Source organism: Lygodium microphyllum, chromosome 19 (genome assembly GCF_053477565.2).
Source record: "Lygodium microphyllum isolate KBCC chromosome 19, Lygodium_microphyllum_v1.1.10, whole genome shotgun sequence".
Classification (NCBI taxonomy): Eukaryota; Viridiplantae; Streptophyta; class Polypodiopsida; order Schizaeales; family Lygodiaceae; genus Lygodium; species Lygodium microphyllum.
In genome coordinates, this window is record NC_141153.1 from 34,724,716 (window position 1) to 34,747,242 (window position 22,527).

Consider the following 22,527-nt stretch of genomic DNA (forward strand, 5'->3'; position numbering starts at 1 on the left):
GTTTACAGAAAATTCAGAACAGATTGATAATACAAAAAGGTCAGTGTTCCTTCATCAAATCTGCCCCCTAACGGATTTCATGTATATCAAGATGGAAATCATTTTAGATCCTCAAAACTTTAACATAAGAACATGCCTCTTGAGAAGAAACAACCATTTAAACTTTACTAGCAAGAGCGCTTATTAGTCTAAGGCCTGGTAAAGTAAAGAAGAATAAATCTCAAGAAAACTAAAAGGACATCAAGACAATTTCTTGCTGATAAGGTCACATCCAAAATAATTAGACAAGTCAGATACATACAGGTGAGTATGATATCAATGAGACCAAATACTATAAACATCCTGAATGTGAGCATGCTGAAATATGGAAAGCTAAGGATTGGTTCCATACACCCCTACAGCGGAAGATGAAACAAGGACAAACTGAGGTCGAGGCACAGAGTAGAAAGAGGAGTTCCGAGTCCCAGGCTCACTTAAGAAAATCACTTTCAAGCAGGTGCTTCAAATACTCTTATGCTAAAGATATTAGCTGGATATATCTCACATAAACTAGAAAAGTCTTAGGCTGGAAGGAGAAGAATTACTACAAATTGACAAACATAACTAAGGTACATTGAATCAACTGATATAAAACTGCCAGAATAGCACTGCGACAGCTGACTCGAAGTAACAGCAAACAAAGAGTAGCACTTTTAAGCTTCATGGAGTGCCTTTGGTAGGAGCTCATCAAAACACTTCAAAAGAACTGATCCACCTTCAAAAAAGTAGCATAGCCCAAACCTCAGCCGTATGATCTCGTAAAGTATGCTTGCACTCGTACACTCTGTCGTCCTTTCCTTGCCATATTTTGACAGTCTGGAAATTTCTTCCCTAGGTCAGAATCACATATACAAGAACGAGAAACTAAAGAAAACCTTCAGAAAATATGCGCATTTTCTTGACCTTGTCAGCTGAACCTGTCAAAACAAATCCATCTCGAGGCACAAACTTAACACTGTTAACCTGCATCCAACCCACTCTACATCAGCACACTCAAACAAATAATATTTCTAGTATACAACAAGGTAAAAAGTCAAAACCAACCCTTTTGCTGTGCCCAGATAAAGTGGACACTATCTCCCCAGAGGACCTATCAAACACAACAACGCTTGCATCTGCTCCTCCAGTCAGTATCAAATCCTAGTATACATCCAAAGCATTGAAATCAATAAGCAAAGATAAAATAAGGAATCAAAATCTACAAAGGAGATGACCTAATAAGAAGTTTGGAAGGAACGTACCTTCTCAAGATGTACATCTACAGACAAAATGCCAGGTTTGCTTGTTTTATGAAGAGGATGACTTGAGAGCTGTGTATACCTCTCAAGAGCTTCAGGAGGAGCTAAATCTTGAGAAACCTGGTTTGTAAAGAGCACACCATGTCAGTAAGAAACTCAAAGGAAGTTAGGAGGAGAAGAAAAGTAATTGTGATGAGTTTCAAACAAACCTGGCGTTTCTTTCTCTGAGAGGACAACCTGGCGTTACAATCAGTGAGCTCTTTTATGATTTCAGGAGTGATTCCTTGACGCGCTCTTTTGCCGGGTGCTGCAGCTTCTTCCTCTTCATCTTGGGCCACTATGCAGCAAACTTAATGTCATTTTATGAATGCACAATATGGTTGCTAAACCACAAAAACTAATGTCAACCAACTAAACCTCGTTTCCCATTGCTCAATGCTGGTGTATTTGGCACAGAACTTGGTAGAGCAGGCAAATGCCTTTCTGCTTGAGCAAGCAAAGCGTACGCCTCATCCCTTTCCTTCTTTATTCTTGCAATAACCCTACAGGCAGCATCATGCTGAAGAAAACCATAAGTTTGTTTTTGCTTTTTCATGGCTAAACTACAAGCAAGCTTATTCTATGCATGATAACATCTTTCTCAGATAGAGCTTGAAGACAAGATCCTGTCTAGTAAGCAAGTGAGACTCTGTAACACGTGAACCCCGGCCTCAGCCTAAACCAAATAGTAATGACTATAATTACTGGGTGCATGAATGTCAAATGGTTATGACTCAGCCTGAATCGAATAGAAATAACTTGCAAACAGAAAGAATTGCATAAACAATCCTTTGGACCAAACAAAGCCTGATTACAAGAATCCTTTAATCTAAGAAAAACTACAACTAGAATAGATCAGAAACTTATGACTTAAGTGAGGTCACACGTCATTGAATGGTTTGAGAAGTCACGATTCATGAAAGCGTACATACATAAACAACAGGGCTGTAAAAGCCCAAATTCTGCTTGAAGCATGCTACAAATTAGAGTTTAACGGTCACAAGGTCTCATCAATCTAGTTAAAGATCATGAGCTTTGAACAACCCATACTTAACAATTTGAACTTATGATCACCTGATATAATGCGTGACTAAGCTCTTGCCGGGCAGTATGCAGTTGTTGTTCTAGGGCATAGTTGGACAAGACCACAGCATCCCACTCCTGTCAATGTAAGGAGAGAGGTTTTCTTTAGTATAAATGAGAAAAATAACAAAGGATAGAGATAAGGTGTAAATTAAAACCAATATTCATGAATGTCAAACAGTGAGACATGGGGAATAAGTACAATTATAGAGATCTTTCTTTTGATAATTAGCATGAGAACTATAAAAGCAAGAGGACAATGGCAGCAATAAGCATGTACACCTGTCACTTGATAATTCAACATCTTGGTCGTCTAACGCGATGAGCACTAGATCTGACGGGTAAATCAACTTGAAAAACTAAAAATGCATTTCCCATGGGTTCGTCTACTAATTGTGTTCTATGAAACTATGACTGAATATTTCTAGTCGCTTAGGGATCCCTGCAGAAAATATGGAGCAATTTTTGGAAAAACAAAGATTTGGAACCATTTCCTGAGGATGCCAAAGGGAAAATAGACCGGGACTCAAGCTCTGCATACAACCTCTCCCCATGCCAAAAGCAGTAATCATCCATTTGGCATGTATTCATAAGCTTCATTGCATTCTTTTTCAAGATAGCCCTTGTGTAACAAAAAAAGTGAAATTTGACTGTAAAGTCCAACTTGCAAATCGTCTTCAAATTGTAGGATCCTGATCTTAAAACCTGTTTTGCTATTAAGTTATGAAAAAAATTAACACTGAGTTAAAGAACCAGAATGTTCTAAAATACACACATCAGAATGAAAAATGAAGTGGGATCCAAGCAGATCCAACAGCACATCCTAAGTAAAAGGTCTCACAAGGACTTGAATGACATGGTCAGCATATGACCCAAGGGTTGACAAATGGAGTGACAATGGTCAAATGCCATGAGGGTCATAAGACTACCAGCCAACAAGACAAACATGGTTAGACCTTAGAAAGCTTGAAGATGTACAACATGAGATTGTGATGCATAAATTGGGCCATATGCTCTATGAACCCATGCTCAGGTGAATGATAGACAAGAATCATCCAAACATCAAGTGGGTGTGTCAAGTGCTTTGGTCCATCAAGAAATAAAAGAAACAAATCAGAAAGGAAATTTACTTAAATTAGCAAAAAAATAAACAATGCTAACTAAGACTGTCAAGCCAAAGAAAACTACATGGCTATAAAGAAATGAAACTGCATAATCATGGAAATCTTTGAAACTTAGTGGATCATTTAATGATCTACTACAATATCAAACACCGAATTTGCGTTTATCAAATTGAGACAGGAAGCCTTTGAAATGATCCAGAACAAGATAAGATACCAAATTTGAGTTTATCAAGTTTCAGAAATAGAAGGCCTCATACAATTCTTATGAATGGGAGACAGTTTCGTTGGAGTTAAGAAAGGCAAGTATAAGAGGGAAGGGACCCAGTGGGGGGTGGTGGGATGGAGATTATTAGCTTGACTGATGATTTCAAGCTGCAAGACCAACTCCATGCACCATGTTATGGGAAAAGCAAAGCTACTAATAACTTTCAGACACTTAAAGGGCATAATTATTGCCCTGAAAGAAAAAGCGTTTTAGTATGTAATAATGTAGAAGGAAAAGGCACTGTAGTCTACACTCAACTCCCACACTGGTCCCTAGTTATGAAATCTCACTAGATGGAAGCCCAAAGAAACGAACTGGAAGTTAGCGTGCAACAAGTGCATATTGGTGTGATACAGAGAAATTTTCCCTTTCGTTCCAGCCTTTTAAATATTTTGTTCTAAAGGAAAAAGAGAGTTTTAAAAAGTGATCTTAAGCTGAACTAATTGGCTCCTGACTCCATAAAACTAGCTATATTAAAATTTAAAAATATATGCCAAACCAAACAATGCTAACAAAGTGAAATGAAAAGGTAGGTGCTACAAAGAAAAACTTTCCTTAAAATGGAAATAGCACCTCAAAAGGAACTATCAAAGAAATTCAAGCACAGTCCCCAAAAAATGGAAATAGCACCTCAAAAGGAACTATCAAAGAAATTCAAGCACAATCCTGCACCGATTGCAAAATACACTAAAGGAGGTTCAATGGTTTAGATATGCACAGAAATGGAACACTATTGTTCTACATGCATCTCTATAATAGTGTAACTATTTCATGCATTTCAACTTTAAGGGCAACAATTTACAATCAGAAACACCAATTATTACAGTGCACTTGCACCCAAGTGCTATTCCCAAAAGGCATGTACCAAGAAAGTTGATCTTCACAAAAAAAGTAGTACTGTACAGCTCATTTGCAAACAACTGAGCTAGAAAACAGCATCTATACAATTGGACTGTCCACACTTAACCAGCTACTTAACAGAACTAAATTTGACCCAACAATCCCACGTTATCAGCAAACAGGCAAACCCAAAAGACATATGGATGCATACAAACCCCACACATAAGCTTCACTTCTTCGAGTTCATAATACTGACCAATAATGTTCATATTACTCACATTTTGAAAAATTGCAAGCATTCCAGGTATGCTGGCTGCTTGTGATGGCCGTGGCTTGACAGCCTGTTAACATGGAAACAAACTCATAGACAAGCAAATTGTGATACATTCAAAACTGAAGACTAAAATGGTCCTACTGTCAACTTTTGCAATTCATAAGCTTGAGTAGAGATAGAGAGGCGGCAAGGCATCAATCTCCTGCAAAGACATTCCATACCTTGTTGACCTTAAGAGGGATAAGATCCTCAAGCGAGAGGCTCTCTTTTGTGACTGGACAAGTGCCATATTCCTGTTGATATAAAAAAAGGTAACCAGTAAACCTACTCAAACGGCGAGAGTAATAGCTGGGAACCCTAAGTCCTCAGGTTGGGAAACTCACAGCGATATGTTTTTCGATAAGCCGTTTCTCGAAAAGCAGGCCAGAGCGACTGGAAACGACAGGCTCCTCAGGCGTGGTTCCAGATACTGGTCATTCGGAAAGAGAACGAGGACTGTATTGTTTCCGGAATAATGCAGGGAAAATCCAAGCTCGTTCACAAGTAAAACCGCACAATTGAGAGAGGAGCGCTTACTTGCACAGAGCATCTTGGGGCAGCTGATCGTAGCAAGGGCAGGAACGAGAACACTCGCGCCGAAGAAGACGAAGACGAGGACGAAGACGAAGAAACGCTTAGGGCGCCTGGAGAGAGCAGAGACGCCACACAGTTGCAGAAAATCGACCCCCAAAAAAATGCATTAGAGGTTTATTTTTTCAAATCCCAGGAGGCCAAAGTTAATGGCCTCTAGGAACAAGTGGTTTACAGTGTTGAAGACATGAAGTATATGTGATAATCTTTTCCAAAGATTGGAATGACCCCCAATCACAATCATCTCAAAATTTGATGCATTATGTGTGTGCACGCACGCACGTGTGTGTGTGTGTGTGTGTGTTTGTGTGTGTGTGTGTGTGTGATTGTTCCTTTCTACTATGTGATGGTTAACGCGATTGTGTAAAAGATGCAACTTCCACAGCAAAGGAGATTAGCATTATTGATCTTCTCATTGCTCGTGTTGCTCGACATCATATCAGTAGAAATACATATTTTCACCATTATGTGGCAAAGATACTTCTACAACTCTACTTAAGAGTAAATATAAATATGTACATCATCCTTTAAGGATGTGGCTTAGCATAATTGTCACTACAAAAGGCAATTAACAATCCTAAAAACTACCAAAATATGAGGCAAAGAACAAACAATAATAGGGCTTTCAAGTTTTGGAGAGTGGTGGAGTGGAGGGGTATGGAGCCACGATGAGTGGTGGCTTCAATTCCCATTAGTATTTGGAACGAGTGGCATCCATCTTCCCCTTAGCACACATGGAGGTTGGAAACAAAAACAAGCATGCAAACAAGGAGAATATGCCTCCATGGAATAAGAGGCTATAGGGAAATAAGTGGAAGCTTTCTCTTAAGAAGCTAGAATGCAAGCCGTTGGTGGACAAAAACTATTTCACAAATTTGGATGGAATAGGAGTAGCTTGTGATGATGGAGACTACACCCTGAAGGTTCAATAGGCTAATAATGATTATGTGGAATGTCAAAGGGCTAGGAAGTGGGCTCAAGAAGGACCTCTATTATGCAATTCTAAAGAAGTAGAAGCCAAATGTTATTGCTTTGTAAGACATTAAGCTAGGATAGGAAGAAGCAATAAAACAAGAGTAACCCACTATTTTAGTGATCACTACAAACAAGGTAAGGGCAGAATGATGCCTTTGATCAAAGACATTAATAAAGTTGAGTAATATAGGCGAGAGGGGATGGGAGTATGATGGTGGTTAGTATCCAAATTGGCAATCCAAAGGTCATGCTCATATCTATCTATGGGCAAAATTGCTCTGTAGAGAGAGCAATGTTATGGAAAGATATGGGAGAGTAGTGAATGATGACAATGCATTTCTCCTCAACAATTGGAATATGACACTATGGGAAGCCAATCACTCTCATGGTGAGGGAAACATGTTAGTACTAGAAGGCGAGAGTGGGGAAGATCTTCAGAGATCCAAGAAGTTGATAATTATTTTTATTGCCTTTGATGTCAATGATAAATTATACTTTACTTAACACAATTGATATATAGAAAGGAAGGTCTACTATTGGAGCATCCCTCACTGAGCCATAACCCAAATATGTTGTGGAAAGGATGAAGAGAGGCATGTCCTTGGGCCCATACAAAGTTCCAATCAAAGTGCTCTAAGAGTTGTGCAAATGGTTAAATTAGATAAAGAAGGAGGGTGCTTCTCTAAGGCATTTTATAGAGGGCTAAATGAAGTTGATGTAGTGGAGGCCATTAACTATGTTGAATGTATCATATAAGGTAATGGCTAAAGTATTGGAACATAGGATCAAATTAATGCTAGGTAGGATAGTACACCCATGCCAGCATGGCTTTTTGCAAGGCCTGTGCAAGGTAGAAGGACTTAGCATGCAATCCTAAATTTGACATTCTCTATGGATCATGCACTAAGCATGTAGGCAAATTTTATTCTCATAAATATGGATTTTTACAAGGCATCTGACTGAATCGTCTAGCATTTTATTTACAAAGGTGATAAGGGCTATGGGCTTTAGTGAAAGATTCCTCAAATTGATAAATGCCATGACTATGGTATATATCAATGGCATGTTTTCAAAATCATTCTTCTTACTATGATCAATAAGGCAAGGGTAACCCATTGCTCATTTGTTGTTCCTTTAGGGCCTAACCACCAATAGTGCATAGCATAATTTTTGTCGATGACAACTTGAATATAGTAACTATAGAAAAGTAATTTCTAGAGGGTCTAACTAAGGTTTATCAATAGTCGTTTGAACTATCAATGTCAAGAATAGTGTAGACAAGATGGAGATGATTCCATTAAGTAGGAGGGAGCCTAATGAGTGACTAGTACAAATGTGTTTTAGAGACGTAAGGCCGACCTAAGTTTTGAACTACTTTGGTTGCCATTAGGGGTGGGTAGCACAATGGAGTAAAGGATTAAGTAGCTATAGTGCAAATTGAATGACCAAATCATGCATTGGAAGGGGTATCACTCGATTTCAAAGCCAAATTATGGTATTGAGGATGATGTTAGTTTCTGTTTGTCTTCTTGGCTATGTTGATCGATTTTGGCATGTTAATGTGGCAAAGAGTGGAAATAGAACTTGGCACATTCTTGTGGAACCAATGGTTTGGCTAGTGGGGATGGAGCTTAACTATTTGGATGGTGATCATGACATAGCAAGCATAAGGGGCAATAAATATCCCAAGGATGAAGGACAAGGTCAAGATGCTAATATTCTTCCTAATAAGGAGAATGGGGGTGACTTAACCATGGACCATTCTAATAAGGAAATGGTTGGCTAAAGTAATGATAGAGGTAACCTCAAAGGTTAGGAGTGGCAAGACATCATATGCTCAAGGCAATGGGATGAAAAGTCCAAAATAGTGATAAAGGTAACCCCTTGAACGTTTGGAGTGGCAAGACATCATATGCTCGAGGCGATGGGATGAAAAATCCAAAATCAGTGTATCGCCTCTGTGTGGGCAAGGTTCATGGCTAATGCTAAGTGGGTCGAAGCACACTATTATTTGTCTTCTAACTTGCCCAACTCTTCAACGGGGGTGTTAGAGTTTGTCAATTTTGGGTAGTGTCCATGTAATTCATGTGGTGTGGACACTCAATAGTGTCACTTTTGTGTGTGTGTGCGTGTGTGTGTACTTAGTGTCTTCACATTTAAAAGTAGTGACAATAGGGACTAGAGTTAGTTAGCTTAACTCTAATTAGTTTGGTGGAGGGCTAGTTAGGTCAACTCTAACTTAGGTTGTACCTTCACTCTATCTTTTCACTTCAACAAGTACACTCTACTTTATTTACTTCAACTCACCCATAGTCATTATCTTGTCTCTCTATCCTCCATAGTTGATTCTAATTTCTCACAATTGGAATTAAGTTCATGAAAGACATTGTTCATCGTCATAGCATTATTTGGAAATAGGCCTTCTTGGGGCAATAAATGAAATATTGATGATGATTCATGAGGCTTGTAAAGTGTGACCTATCATTAGAGTTGTTATGGATAATTCGATTTGGATATGCAAGAATGATATGTTATTTGGTAGAAGGAAAGAAAGAGGAGAGCTATTGGACTTAATTTTGCACAAAGTCACTGCTAAAGTATATGCTCTTTTTGTAATCACATAGGGAAGATAGCTAGGTCATTCCTAGTTGTTTGAAGAATGCTCAAAAAGTTGATAGCATCCTTTGAGGATGTTGAAAATATTTACCTTTATGTATTTTGATAGCATTAATAAATTGTTATTCCATCTTAACCATATGAATTTTGTCAATTTCCTTTTGTAGATTTTACCACCATTATGATTTAACTTCAATGAGTTTATTGTATTAATATCGTTGTAAATGCTCCCTAGTTTAAGAAAATGAATATTTTTACAATGTTCACTATGAGTGAAAGCTATTGCTTATGAAAATGCAAGCTTTGCCATTCAAGATATAAGGGTCACGATATGATAAGGAACATATCAAGGGAATATTGAGGTACGTCCCAAAGAACTACTTGGTAGTTGATGCTACCTTCCTCCATCATGTGCATTATGGAAAGAGTCTTGCAAGACATATATAAACAAGCCATCATGCCCTAATAATGGATCAAGTCAGCCATACAAAAAACTATGGTTCTCAATCCATATGAAAATGATAGAATCTTGAAGCTCCAAGAATGAGCTATCTCTAGAGTTTAAAGGGTTGGTACTTAATCAAGTAACCTACAAAAGTATATTCCCTATGATCTAGTTGTTAGTCACTCGTTTCTATTTATGAATCCAAACCTTCTATCAACCACCATTTAGAAGGCATGATATAAACCTCTCTATAAGATGTTGTGGGCCAAAAAGCTTAATCTTGACTTTGATAAATTAGTGGATTTTATAAATAAGGAACCTATGTCTTCCTTTGCTAAAAATAAGCAAATGCTTTGCCAAGAGGGAAATCTCCATGTCCTCTTCCTTATTCTTGAACAAAACCTCTACTACTTTAGACCTTCAACACCTAATCATGAGGATAGTTTTCCTCAATCATATCATAGTGTTGAAAAAGTTCAAAATGATGGGTGAGGACATTATAGACCATTATGGCGATGTTCCCTCCATGTGAAGGATCTATTGTGCCCATATTCACACCACTATTAAGAAATCATTGTCTAAAATATTTAACACTCCATTTTGTAAGCTTTGATATCATATCAAGGTAGGAAGTTTGATTACTTACTATTATTAGTAGCACTTATTCTTAGATCCCAAGCAACATCCTCAAACATTATGTGAAATCGTGCCAAGGAAGTGACCATCCAACATTCCACATGTAATTAACAATCCAACCTGGTGATGACATAAATAAAATGTTGTTTTACATCTTACTAATCGATCGATACAATGAAATTATGGTCATGGATTGTGGCTATCATAAAGAAGGACATAAGTTTGATGCGACAATGAGCATCACCCTTCACACATTGATGGAAAAGTGGTTTGGCTTCAAGGTAGAAGTCAGAAGCAATGCATAAGAAAAAATGATGCAATCGTACATGCCCTGATCCAAATGTCATTCGCTAGTGCTAGCACTATGTTTCATCAACCTCTCCTCCTGGAAGAAAGTTAAGGACCTTATTTGCAATTTTGATTTGGCCTCTCAAGGTAATCAAAGTAACAGTGGAACGCCACTAAATGTCACTCTTGTAATAAGCCACTCTCACTATGCAAGTTTTGCAAGTTAATTTTGTTTAGATTCTTTTAACTAAAACTAAATAAATATATATTGTAAGAAGTCACCCATTGCTTTTATTGTCCAAAAATGATAAGCAAGTCAAAGCCCATGCAAGCACATATTAGACATCCCCCAAGTCAAGTGTGGAAGTATAAGCATGGATTTCTGGAAAATAGGTTGCTCAACTTGTGCTTTTGAAGAAGTCTTGTAAGCATGGATGTTTCCCAAAGTATTAAAATAAGACTTCTGATTACATGGATTCTTATGTTTGCAATGCTAACAATTTTAGAGTGAATTTTTGGCATCATACTTGGGTGTATTGGGACTCAAATGAATCAAACCTTATGGATAGTGAACAAAAAGATTGGGCCAATCAAGTTTGGCATGTAGCTTAAGTGCCAAGAATTTGTAGCATAGGGCCTTCTTGGATAGTCATGGCTCAAGAATAGTTCCCTCATGCAAGCACTCATCTCACCATGGTATAGTAGAGCTAGGTTTAGAGGCTCCATCTAGCAAATACAAAATTTAGATCATTAAGATCGGATTTATGCATAATGAACATGATGCTCATGGCCACTGCCTTCTAATGGATCATTAACACTACTAATAGTAATGCATCTCGATATAAGTGCTACGATATAAAGGATAACAAAACCCAAAATCAATAACAAAAATTAAGCCTTTTATGTGTACAAGGGACTAAATATTCACACTAGTAATATAGGATCTTAAAATCCTCATAGAAGAATGTGATGGTTCATGATAATAATGCATCCAACAACAAAGTGGCATGTAATATGAATTACTATAAGTAGCATGGATAATTATGGCAACTTAGCTATATATATGTGCAAACTTTGTTCTAATCTTTAAAATTCAAGCTACATGGTGACTTCTAGAATTTTGGCTTGATATACATGCTAACTTGAGATGATCCTTTGAATAATTGAATGTTGAATATTGCCACTATATGTCGGGGGGTAAAGGTGCATTTGCCTAGCTACCCATGTGTTACTACACTGACAGTACTTGCCAGTGCACACTGAAGGTGGCGGGCTCTCATCACTGTCACTTTATTCTTTATTCTTTTAGTGACTATTTGAATAAAGGAAAGCCCGGTCACACATTGTGACTGTTGGAGTTTCCATTTCGTGTCACTCTCTTTCTTGCTCTTGCTCTCCCACCATAGCTCTTCCAAGTAAGCTTCGATCCTTCTCACCTTTCAACTGGTATCAAAGTGTGGTTTCTTGAGCATTCAAGCTTGGTCCATGACTCCTTCAGCTTCCTATTGATTACCTACACTCATTGGGTCTCCTTCCTAGCAGCCATAGCCGACTCTCCCGAGCTCCCGTCACTCCTCGGCTTCCCGAGCACCTACCTGGCTCATTTGGGCACCCTCAGGGCATTTCTTTAGAGGTATTGGGTCTCTATTTTATTATTTTACTTTAGTCCACAGGTTTTGTGAAGTAGGGCAGCCATGTCCTCTTGCTTCTTGTGATGCCTACTCTCTACTGGTGACTTTGCCCTTCAAGAGGGAGCTCTTGGGGGTCCTTGACTACTCCCCCAACCTTTCCTTGACCTTGCCCAGCCCTTCCACAAGCCCCATATTAGTTTGGGCCAACTTGAAGATCTACAAAAAATTCGTTTTTTACTTCAACCCTCCCTTGGCACTCATTGGCAGCTTGAAAACACTTCATTTGGCACTTTGGGAACACCCCCTTGATGCTCGACATTAGTGGTTATCATTGGCATTGATTTGTGGATTGATTTACCTTAGTCTAGGAATTTTTTTCACAATCCACAAGCAGCCACAAACATTGTTACATGAGCACTTTATGTTTATGCTTGGTTGGCATTGACATTCGTTGCTCGGTTGGTCTCGAATGCTCCGTGAATGCTAGGGGAGTGTATGCCTATGATGTGAGATGCTTTTGGGGCTGAATTTGCTTAGTCATTGGCTATTTTACACAATCCATAGGCAGCCCAAAACAGGGCATTCCCCCTATCATTACACTTTATGCTCATGCTACATAGTCATTTGATGCCCGATTATGCCCGGTTGGTGCCTATACATATGGGAAAGTATGCCTATGGTTTTGAGCTTGGATTGAGCCACTATTTGCTCAGTTTTGGACATTTATTTGCTGTTGAAATATTCAAGGCTGAAGCTCTTTTGCTTATGTTTGGATATGCCTATTGCATTCGGGCTTTGTCTTAGATGTATACATTGATGTAGTGACTCTCAGGGATCGACATAGAGCTTGGATTTGCTCTTGAATCATTGGTTGAGCTTGAGCTTGCTTCACATATCATTTGGATCTTCATCTTTGCTATACTTATGGCATGTACTTTGCTTATGTCTGACCGGTCTTGACATGCTTGGCCTATGCCACTACTACATGCTCGTTACATTATTTGGAGTTGGATGCTACTGAGCCTTGCTTTGGCTTGACATTTGACTTCCTGGGGCTTAGTTTGGCTATTTTTTGGCTTGCAAGAGTTACAGTTTGGATGTACTTGATGTCTATGGATGTTATGTATGGATGCTACATGGCCTATATGCTCATGAGGTCTTATTGATGCTTGATCTTAAATCTTCTAGCATTGGTGCTATCATATGCCCTTGTTGAGCTCCTTTGCTTGATATTTATGGCTTTTGTGCCAGTGGGAGCATCTTGATACGCTTGATAGACATTGAGAAGGTGGTTTATGCTACTTGAGCATTCGGATACTTGAGACTAGGATCTTCACTTGGATGTTGTATGGTTGATATGCCGTGGTCCTCACAGATGTACTTGGGCTGATTTGGGCTTTGCACTCCCTAAGCATAAACCTCTTTGTGTTAGGTCTTGCCAGTGTTGTGTACACTTTGACTTATTACGCAGGGGGTGTGTCAGCTTACTGACGGATTCATTTGACATGCTTGGGTGTTTGCTCGATGTCCGTATGACTATCGCATGTTGATTTATGCTTGCTTGATGTTGGTTATGCTTTGATAGTCAGTGGTTGACTTGGTGAATTCATTTTGCGTACAATTTGCTCTCATTGTACTTGGATGTAATTTATTACAGCAAGAAGTTATGCATGGACTAATGTGGAATTTTCATGCTGAATCATCCTGATTGTATGTACTTTTGATGGTACTTGGTGGGCAGCATCATTAGCTATCAGTTCGCGGTCATTTTGGTTTGGTTTTGGTGGTATTTTGGATGTTTACAGTAGAAAACAGCAAGTAATTTTGCACTATTTGCACCATTTTGGATTGCAGTATGGCATCTTCTTCCATTGATAGTGCTATCTTCAACATCACTAAGCTTGATGGTATGAATTATGCCTATTGGAAGACCCAAGATTAGCACATATTTGTTGGGGGTAAAGGTGCCTTTGCCTAGCCGCCCGTGTATTACTACACTGACAATACCTACCACTGCACGATTGCAAGTGGTGGGCGCTCATCATCGTCACTTTATTCTTTATTCTTTTACTGACAGTTTGAATAAAGGAAGGCCCAGTCACACATTGTGACTGTTGGAGTTTCCATTTTTGTCTCTCTCTCTTCTTGCTCTTGCTCTCTGCCATAGCTCACTTCCAACCAAGCTTCGATTCTTCTTGCCTTTCAACTGGTATCAAAGCAAGGCTTCCTGACTTCCTGAGCTTGGTTCGTGGCATTCTTAGCTTCCATTCAAATACCCACACCATTGGGTCTCCTTCCCGATAGCCATAGCCAACCTTCCTGAGCTCCCGTCACTCCCCGGCTTCCCGGCCTATTGAGGCACCCTCAGGGCATTGGTACAGAGGTATTGAAGTGTTCTTTCAGTGCTTTTATTCAGTACTCAGGTTGTAGTCAATCAGGGCAGCCATAGCTCAAACTCTTGGAGCTTGTATCTTGCTCCCTCTTGCATTTGGGCACTTGAGGCTTGTTGTGTGCCTCCTTGGGCACCCCTTGGAGCCTCTAATCATTGCCATTGAGGCCACATGGATGCACTATAGCAGAAGCATACATCAATAAATTTACACAAATTTTTTGGTTGATTTGGACAGCATACTACAACAACACACCTACTCCTCAGTGAGGGCTATGTCATGCTTCTTCGAGCTTGGTAATGCCCTTGGCAATGATCTCTAACATGTGTTGAAGCCTCCTTGATCATTGGCATCAGATTTGGGTTAGATCTGTACATTCCCAGGACTGTTTATAGCAGTCCCACGGTCATGTTATGCAAAAGTAACATTGGCATCTAATGCTATGCTTGTTTGGGCACTTCTACTTAACCAATTTGGTACCTATTAATGCTCGATTGTTTGGGGGATGCAAGGCACATATTATGCCATCATTTTGGACTGATTTTGTTGCTGAAAATACTCAATTTTGAACAATAAATCACTGCTGTACAACAATGGCCTAAAGCCTACTACTTCATGTTTGGTTATGCCTATTAGTTTATTGAGCTATGTCTTTGGGATATGTAATGAAGTATTGACCTTCGAGGTCCGACATCGAGCTTGTCTTTCGTTCCAGATCTTTATTTGAGCTTGAGCTCAGCTTTGGAATGCTTTTGATGCTCCGTCTTGGATGTACATATGGCATCTATGTTACTTATGTCTGACCGGTCTTGACATGCTTGGCCTATGCCACTACTACATGCTAGTTACATTATTGTTTGGAGCGGATTGCTACTAGTGCCTTGTCTTGGCTTGCATCTGGATTCCCAGCACTTACTTGGGATCTTTCTTGGCTTGCCAAAGTTGTATTTGGGATACACTTGATGTCTATGGATGCTCTAATTGGAGGCTATAGAGCCTATATGCTCATGATGTCTTATTGATGTCTGGTCTTGGATCTTTTGTCATTGGTGCTCTCATATGCCTTTCTTGAGTTTCTTGGCTTGATCCATATAGCTTTTGTGCCACTGGGAGCATCGTTGGATGCTTGATAGACATTGAGCAGGTGGTTTATGCTATTGAGCTTGAGTCTTCCGAGATTAGGATCTTCTTCACTTGGATGTTGCATGGTTGATATGCCCTGGTCTACATACATGTACTTGGGACTAATTTGGGCTTTGCACTCCCTGAGCATACACCTGTTTGTGTTAGGTCTTGCCAGTTTTGTGTACACTTTGCCCTATTACACAAGGGGTGTGTTGGCTTACTGATGGATTCGTTTGACATGCTTGGGTATTTGCTCGATGTCCGTATGACTGTCATATGTTGATTTATGCCTGCTTGATGCTGGTTATGCTTTCATAGTCAGTGGTTGACTTGGTGCATTGATTTTGTCTATAGTTTGCTCTCATTGTACCTGGTTGTAATTTATTACAACAAGTAGTTATGCATGGACTGATGTGGAATTTTCATGGTGAATCATCCTGATTTTATGTACTTTTGATGGTACTTGGTAGGTAGCATCATTAGCTATTAGTTCATTTTTCCTTGGTTTTGGTGGTATTTTGGCTGTTTATAGCAGCAAATAGCAAGTAGTTTTTGAACTGTCTACATTGTTTTGGACTACATTATGGGTTGTTCTTCCACTGATAGTGCTATCTTCAACATCACTAAGCTTGATGGTACAAATTATGTCAATAAGAGCCAAGTTTGGCAGGTATTGGTGTAGAAATTGCAGATAAAGCCCTTAAGGATGCATGGCGAGCAGTCCAAAACTATGATTGATGATGAATGGGATGTGCTTGATGAGTTATGTAAGTCCACCCTCATCTTATCTCTCACTGAACATGTGCATTACAATGTGGTTGAGGAAGCACAAAGTGCTTGGTAGCTTTGGGATAAAATTAAGAACCTCTATGACAAGAAAAGTCCAACAAGTCAGATATATTGGTTGAAGCAGCTTATGGACCTGCGCATGAAGGAGAATATGACAATGTCTGCTCATTTGAGCCAATTCCATGCTATTATCAAGAACTTGACTTCATAGGGTATTACCTTTAATGATGAGGTTACTCAATTGTTATTGCTTGGGACTCTAAGCGAGTCATGGGATGTATTCCGCACTGCCTTATGTTCTCTTGCTACTATTTTAAACTTGCTTGATGTAGAGAGTGCTCTTCTGCAGGAAGAGATCAATTGTAAGAACTTGGATGCCTCTCATATGTCATGTGCTTTGATTGTTAAAGGCAGAGATGGTAATGGCAAGAATGATCACGGGAATGGCCGTGGCAGAAACTCGTAGAAGTCTAGGTCTAAGTCACATGGTAAGTTGCACAGCAAGTCTTGTGGGAGAAACGCTAATGTGACATGTCATCATTGTGGCAAGAAGGGTCATATACGCCCACAGTGTCACGAGTTGCGCAATGAGAAGCGCAAAGAGAAGGGGAAAGACAAAGTACATGAAAAGTCCTCTAATGGCATCATTATGCCTATGAAATCTAATGCGAAAATCGAGGAGACAAATGTCATGCAGACTAATGACTTCGACGGAGAGTACATACATGCAGCTAGTTCTTATAATGCTACGTCGTTGATCGATGTTCACTCTATGTATGTGCAGTGTTGGCTTTTGGATTCTAGTACTTCATTTCATGTTACATCATGCCGTGAGTACTTCCACTCCCATCGCACTGGTTTAGTTCGCATGGGTGATGACATGTCACTTACTATTGTTGGCATTAGGGATGTACGGCTGCAGTTCTCTACTGGTAGTACTTTTATGTTACAAGATGTACGTCATGTACCTGCGCTTACACACAGTCTTATGTCTGTAGGGCAGCTTGATGATACTGGGTTTCATGTTTCATTTGGGGATTCTGCCTGAAAGATCACCCGTGGTAGACTTGTGCTTGCTAGAGGTGCCAAAGTTGGTAGCCTCTATCATCTTGTAGTTGATGGGTCCTTTGTTGACCATGTTTTGTCAGTGGATTCCATCCCGCATGTATCTCTTTGGCATGCCCATTTGGGCCATATGTCCTTGAAGGGAATGAAAATGCATTTTGGTTTGCAGTACTTACTGCCCCTTGACTATGCATGTTTTGATTCATGTGAGCATTGTCTTTATGGTAGACAGACTAGGAATACACATAAGAAGTTTGGTAGGACATGCATGAGTGAGCCCCTAGCATTGGTACATTTGGATGTTTGTGGGCCCATGCCCTGTTAGTCTATGGGTGGTGCAAAGTATTTTGTAACGTTCATTGACGATTTCTCGTGTAAAGTCTGGGCTTACCCCATTAAGCTTAAGTCAGATGTATTGGCTGTATTTCAGAGATGGCTTGCATTTGTTGAGAACCAGAGTGGGCATAGGCTGGAATGCCTTAGGACTGACAATGGGGGAGAATATGTGTCATGTGCTTTTGAGCAACTATGTGACGAGAGGGGTACTAACCGTCAGTTGATTGCCCCCTATACCCCACCCTAGAATGGTTTGTGGCTAAGCGGATGAATAGAACCATCCAAGAGCGTGTACGTAGTATGCTTAGCCATGTAACTTTACCACAAAGCTTTTGGACTAGGACAATCAATACAGTTGTGCATGCCATAAATAGATCACTTTCTAGTGGCTTAGATTTCCAGGTTGTAGAGGAGGTATGGATTAGGAAACCTCCATCTTATATGCATCTACGTGTCTTTGGATGTGAGGCATTTTGCCATGTGCCCAAAGACAAGCATACTAAGTTGGATCCTAAGAGTGTCAAATGCATTTTCCTTGGCTATGGGGATGCAGGCGAGATGTGTTACCGTCTTTGGGATTTGCAAGCGTGGAAAGTCATATGCAGCCATGATGTAGTCTTCCATGAAGACAATATGCATAGACAGCTTGAGAAGGTAGTAGAGATATGCAAGGTTATATTCCAGGAGGAGCCATGTGCTTCTACACAGCTAGTTGGACAGCCTGCAGTAGCAGTTGGCACACATGGCCAAGGTGTTGGACCATCCGTAGAGCCTATCGTGAGACGATCTACTAGTGATAGACGTCCACTTGATAGATTTGAGCCTTCGATGCATTATGTCTTGGTTACAAATGCAGGAGAGTCTCTCACCTATGATGAGGCTATGCATAGGGGTGACAGTCACTCTTGGGAGAGGGCTATGTAGTCTGAGATAGATTCCTTGCACAAGAATATGACTTGGGATTTGGTTGCATTGCCTCAGGGCAAGAAGACTTTGCCATGCAAATGGGTGTACAAGCTGAAAAGTACCCTTGGAAGCCCCAAGCCAGCTTATAAGGCAAGACTTGTTGCTAAGGGTTTTAAACAGGAGCATGGAGTTGACTTTGATGAAGTCGTTTCTCCTATGGTCAAGATGACCACCCTATGCTTACCATGGAGTTGACTTTGATGAAGTCTTTTCTCCTATGGTCAAGATGACCACCCTACGCTTGGTTTTGGCCTTAGTCGTGCAGCTTGACTTGGACACGTATCAGATGGATGTTAAGACTGCATTCTTGCATGGGGATTTGCATGATGTGATACACGTGGAGCAGCCTAAGGGCTTTGCAGAACCTGGCAGGGAGCACCTAATATGCAAATTGAAGAAAAGTCTTTATGGGTTGAAGCAGGCACCCAAGGAGTGGTATCATAAGTTTGATGCCTTCTTGCAGTCATAGACTACAACATGAGTGCTATGGATCCGTGTCTTTACATGAAGAAAGCCCGTGATGGCTCCTTTCTTATTTTGGTACTTTATGTGGATGATATGTTGATAGCAAGGAAAGCTCGTGATGAGCTAGATGCTCTTAAATCTCAGCTAAAGAAGAGATTTGAGATGAAGGATTTGGGACAGGCCTCTCACATTCTTGGTATGAGCATTAAGCACAATAGGCATCAGGGACTACTCTACCTCTCCCAGAGGGAGTGCATTCATAAAGTCCTTGAGCATTTTCGCATGTAGGAAATGTAAAGCCTATTGGCTGTCCATTACCTTCTTATGTGAAGGTTTCATAGGCCGATTGTCCGCAGAGATGAGGAAACGGCCAAGATGGCCAAGATCCCTTATGCATCAATCATGGGTAGTTTGATGTATGCCATGATAGCCACTCATCTAGATATTGCCTTTGCAGTTGGTGTTGTGGCATGCTATATGGATACACCTAGCAAGAAGCATTGGGATGCCATGAAGGGTATCATGAGATACCTAAAGGGCACAACATATATGTGTATTTGCTATGGCAACCATGATACAAGAGTTGTGGGATACACAGACTCTGAGTATGTAGGACATGCAGATAGTAGGAAGTCTACTTTTGGCTATGTATTCACCTATGATGGAGGTGTTGTCTCTTGGATGTCCAGGGTTCAAAAGTGTACGGCTCTCTCTACCACTGGGGCTAAGTATGTTGCAGCCACTGAGGCTTGCAAAGGAGGCCATATGGTTGGGCCATTTGGTTCATGACCTTGGGTTTGATTCTATAGCTATGCTACATTCGAATTCTATGAGTGCTATTCAGCTAGCCAAGAATCTGGTCTTCCATGCGAAGACGAAACACATTGAGGTGAGGTATCACTTTATACGTGGGGTTGTGGAGGACAAGCCTATTGACCTTGTCAAGATCTCCACTGATGAAAATCCTATAGATCTGCTTACGAAAAGCCTCACTATTGAGCACTTTACCTTTCTCAGGAGATTGATGGGGCGTTGGATGAGATGATGTTTTTCCTCATCCTATTGTACATGTGTACATTGCATTGTCTTTTTTTTTTCACTCCTCACTGGGCAGATTTTCCTTTAAGTGGGAGGTTTTTGGGGGTAAAGGTGCCTCTGCCTAGCCACCCATGTATTACTACACTGATAGTACCCGCCATTGCACACTACAAGTGGCGGGTGCCCATCACCGTCACTTTATTCTTTATTCTTTTAGTGATAGTTTGAATAAATGAAGGCTCGGTCACACATTGTGACTGTTGGAGTTCCCATTTTGTGTGTCTCTCTTTCTTGCTCTTGCTCTCCCGCCATAGCTCTTCCAAGCAAGCTTCGATCCTTCTCACCTTTCACTATATTGGCACAATGCTTTTACAAATTATGTTTGTGCCTTGAACCATTATTGATTGGTATTTGGTTCTATTGTGGATGCTTTGGATTTAGAATATGTTTGATTTTTGGGGGCAACTTCACATCATACCAAGCGTATATAAAGCCATTATTGGTCAGCTTATTGATGCTCTTGAATTGAAAATGTTTTATAATTCACGTTTCTATAACTTAGTGTAACTGCTCGTCTTAGATTGGCTTGTTGGCCTTGAGTTTTGGCATAGTGAATGCATCAAAGTAAGAATTGTTGTTTTGCATAAAAAACAATTGTTCTTGCAACAGTGGATAGGTCAAGTTAGTTTAAAGTCTTAGAAGGTAAAGCAATTTGTAAGTTGGGGATATATGCAATGCATTGTGTGAATATATATTGGCTAATATGTATGTCTTGAGGGTTGTATTGACTTGGAAAATCTTATAACATACAACAAAAAGAAAGTGCTTTAAATGCTTGTGAATGACATGTAATTATGCTAGAGAATGCCTTGCAAAGAGATTGAATTGCATTGGAAAATGATGTCAACTTATGAAATCTAGAATTTAGAAAAGCAACATGATAAACAAAGCAAAGTATTGAAAATTGGTCAAAATTATCACCAAAAGAATTTATAATGTGAGAAACATTTAGCACGTAATATTTGCAAAATCTTGCCAAGGAGTGGTGAATGCCTCATGAGCACTCCCATAAAGCTTACAAAGCTTATATAAGGGTTCTATGGCCTGCCTTATTAATGGTTCCATCCTATTTAGGCCTTCAAGATTATCAAAATATCATCCTTACACTTCTCTTTATGGTCAACTAAGCTAATAAAAGTCATTCTACCAAAGCAATTGTCATTTCCAATACTTTAGATGTATCTAATCATGATATAACTTAAATTACATTCTAGAGTGTTATAAAGACTTTATTCAAATCTCCTAGGTCCCTAAAGAGCATCGACTTCTAGTTAATCTTGTTGCAAAAACCAATCTTATCAACCACCTCAAATTTGCCCATAGGCCATTGACCTCTTGGCACTCCTAAGAGAGGGGAGATAAAATTCATCTACCTTTTACATAGGGCACATAGTGAGGAAATCTTCCAATATTTAGAAACTCTCTCCCTACTTAGGTATATGTTCATGAGAAATTCCACACCAATAGTTTCTATCTATTGGATGGGGTTTTATTTCACATAGATTATACCCTCCTTTTCCATCTATATATTTGGGGAAAACTCTTTCTCCAATGATCCCGAATCTTGAAATTATGTTGTCCTCCTAGCCTACTAAAGTTGCTCTTTCTCTTGCATACCAAATGAGTTTTCCTCAATTAGATGCCAAGCACTTAAGAGATGCACAATCTCAAAACATAACTTCAACAATTTTCCACCTTACGGCAACCCGATCCAATATATCAAACCATTGTCTAATGCCTTTGTTAAAGAGTGCCAAAGAGAGTCTAGGATGAACATTTACTAGTTAAAATATTTAAAGGGTCCTCCAAAAGCCATATGACTTAATGCAAATCATTTTCACCTCTCCTACTAGTAATACCAACCTACTTATCCTCATCACACTTCTTCTTCCATATATCAGTGCACCCAAGTAGCCTTAGATTCCAAGATTTTGATTAACACTCCTCTACACATCAAAACATGTAATTGTTTTAGCCCATTCCACGTTCCTAATATCTTGCATGACCCCATCAAGTGCCCACTACTACAGAGAAAATCCTCATGAGCTTCTCCATAGAGTTCTAGGCCGTACTATTAAAATAATCTATCATTGCAATAAATATAAGTACTACAATTAACATGGATTTAAGAACAACTACCCTCCCTCCAAAGGTCATTGGTGTAGCTATC

The 22,527-nt window shown here is 39.7% G+C and overlaps 1 protein-coding gene across 2 annotated transcripts in view; it reads right to left on the reverse strand.

Moving 5' to 3' along the window:
* Positions 1-5,686, reverse strand: part of LOC148019729 (pre-mRNA-processing factor 19-like) — a 32,461-nt gene extending 26,775 nt beyond the window's left edge. For both annotated transcript variants that reach the window (XM_087699871.1, XM_087699870.1), the window contains exons 1-11: positions 5,479-5,686; positions 5,286-5,371; positions 5,124-5,195; positions 4,907-4,969; positions 2,391-2,477; positions 1,695-1,836; positions 1,487-1,614; positions 1,281-1,397; positions 1,084-1,179; positions 943-1,002; positions 781-855 (exon numbers count right to left, since the gene is read on the reverse strand). In XM_087699871.1, the coding sequence (XP_087555997.1) occupies positions 781-855; positions 943-1,002; positions 1,084-1,179; positions 1,281-1,397; positions 1,487-1,614; positions 1,695-1,836; positions 2,391-2,477; positions 4,907-4,969; positions 5,124-5,195; positions 5,286-5,371; positions 5,479-5,491 (939 nt within the window). In that variant the 5' untranslated portion in view covers positions 5,492-5,686. The remainder of the gene's footprint in view (positions 1-780; positions 856-942; positions 1,003-1,083; positions 1,180-1,280; positions 1,398-1,486; positions 1,615-1,694; positions 1,837-2,390; positions 2,478-4,906; positions 4,970-5,123; positions 5,196-5,285; positions 5,372-5,478) is intronic.
* Between the last annotated feature and the right edge of the window lie 16,841 nt (positions 5,687-22,527).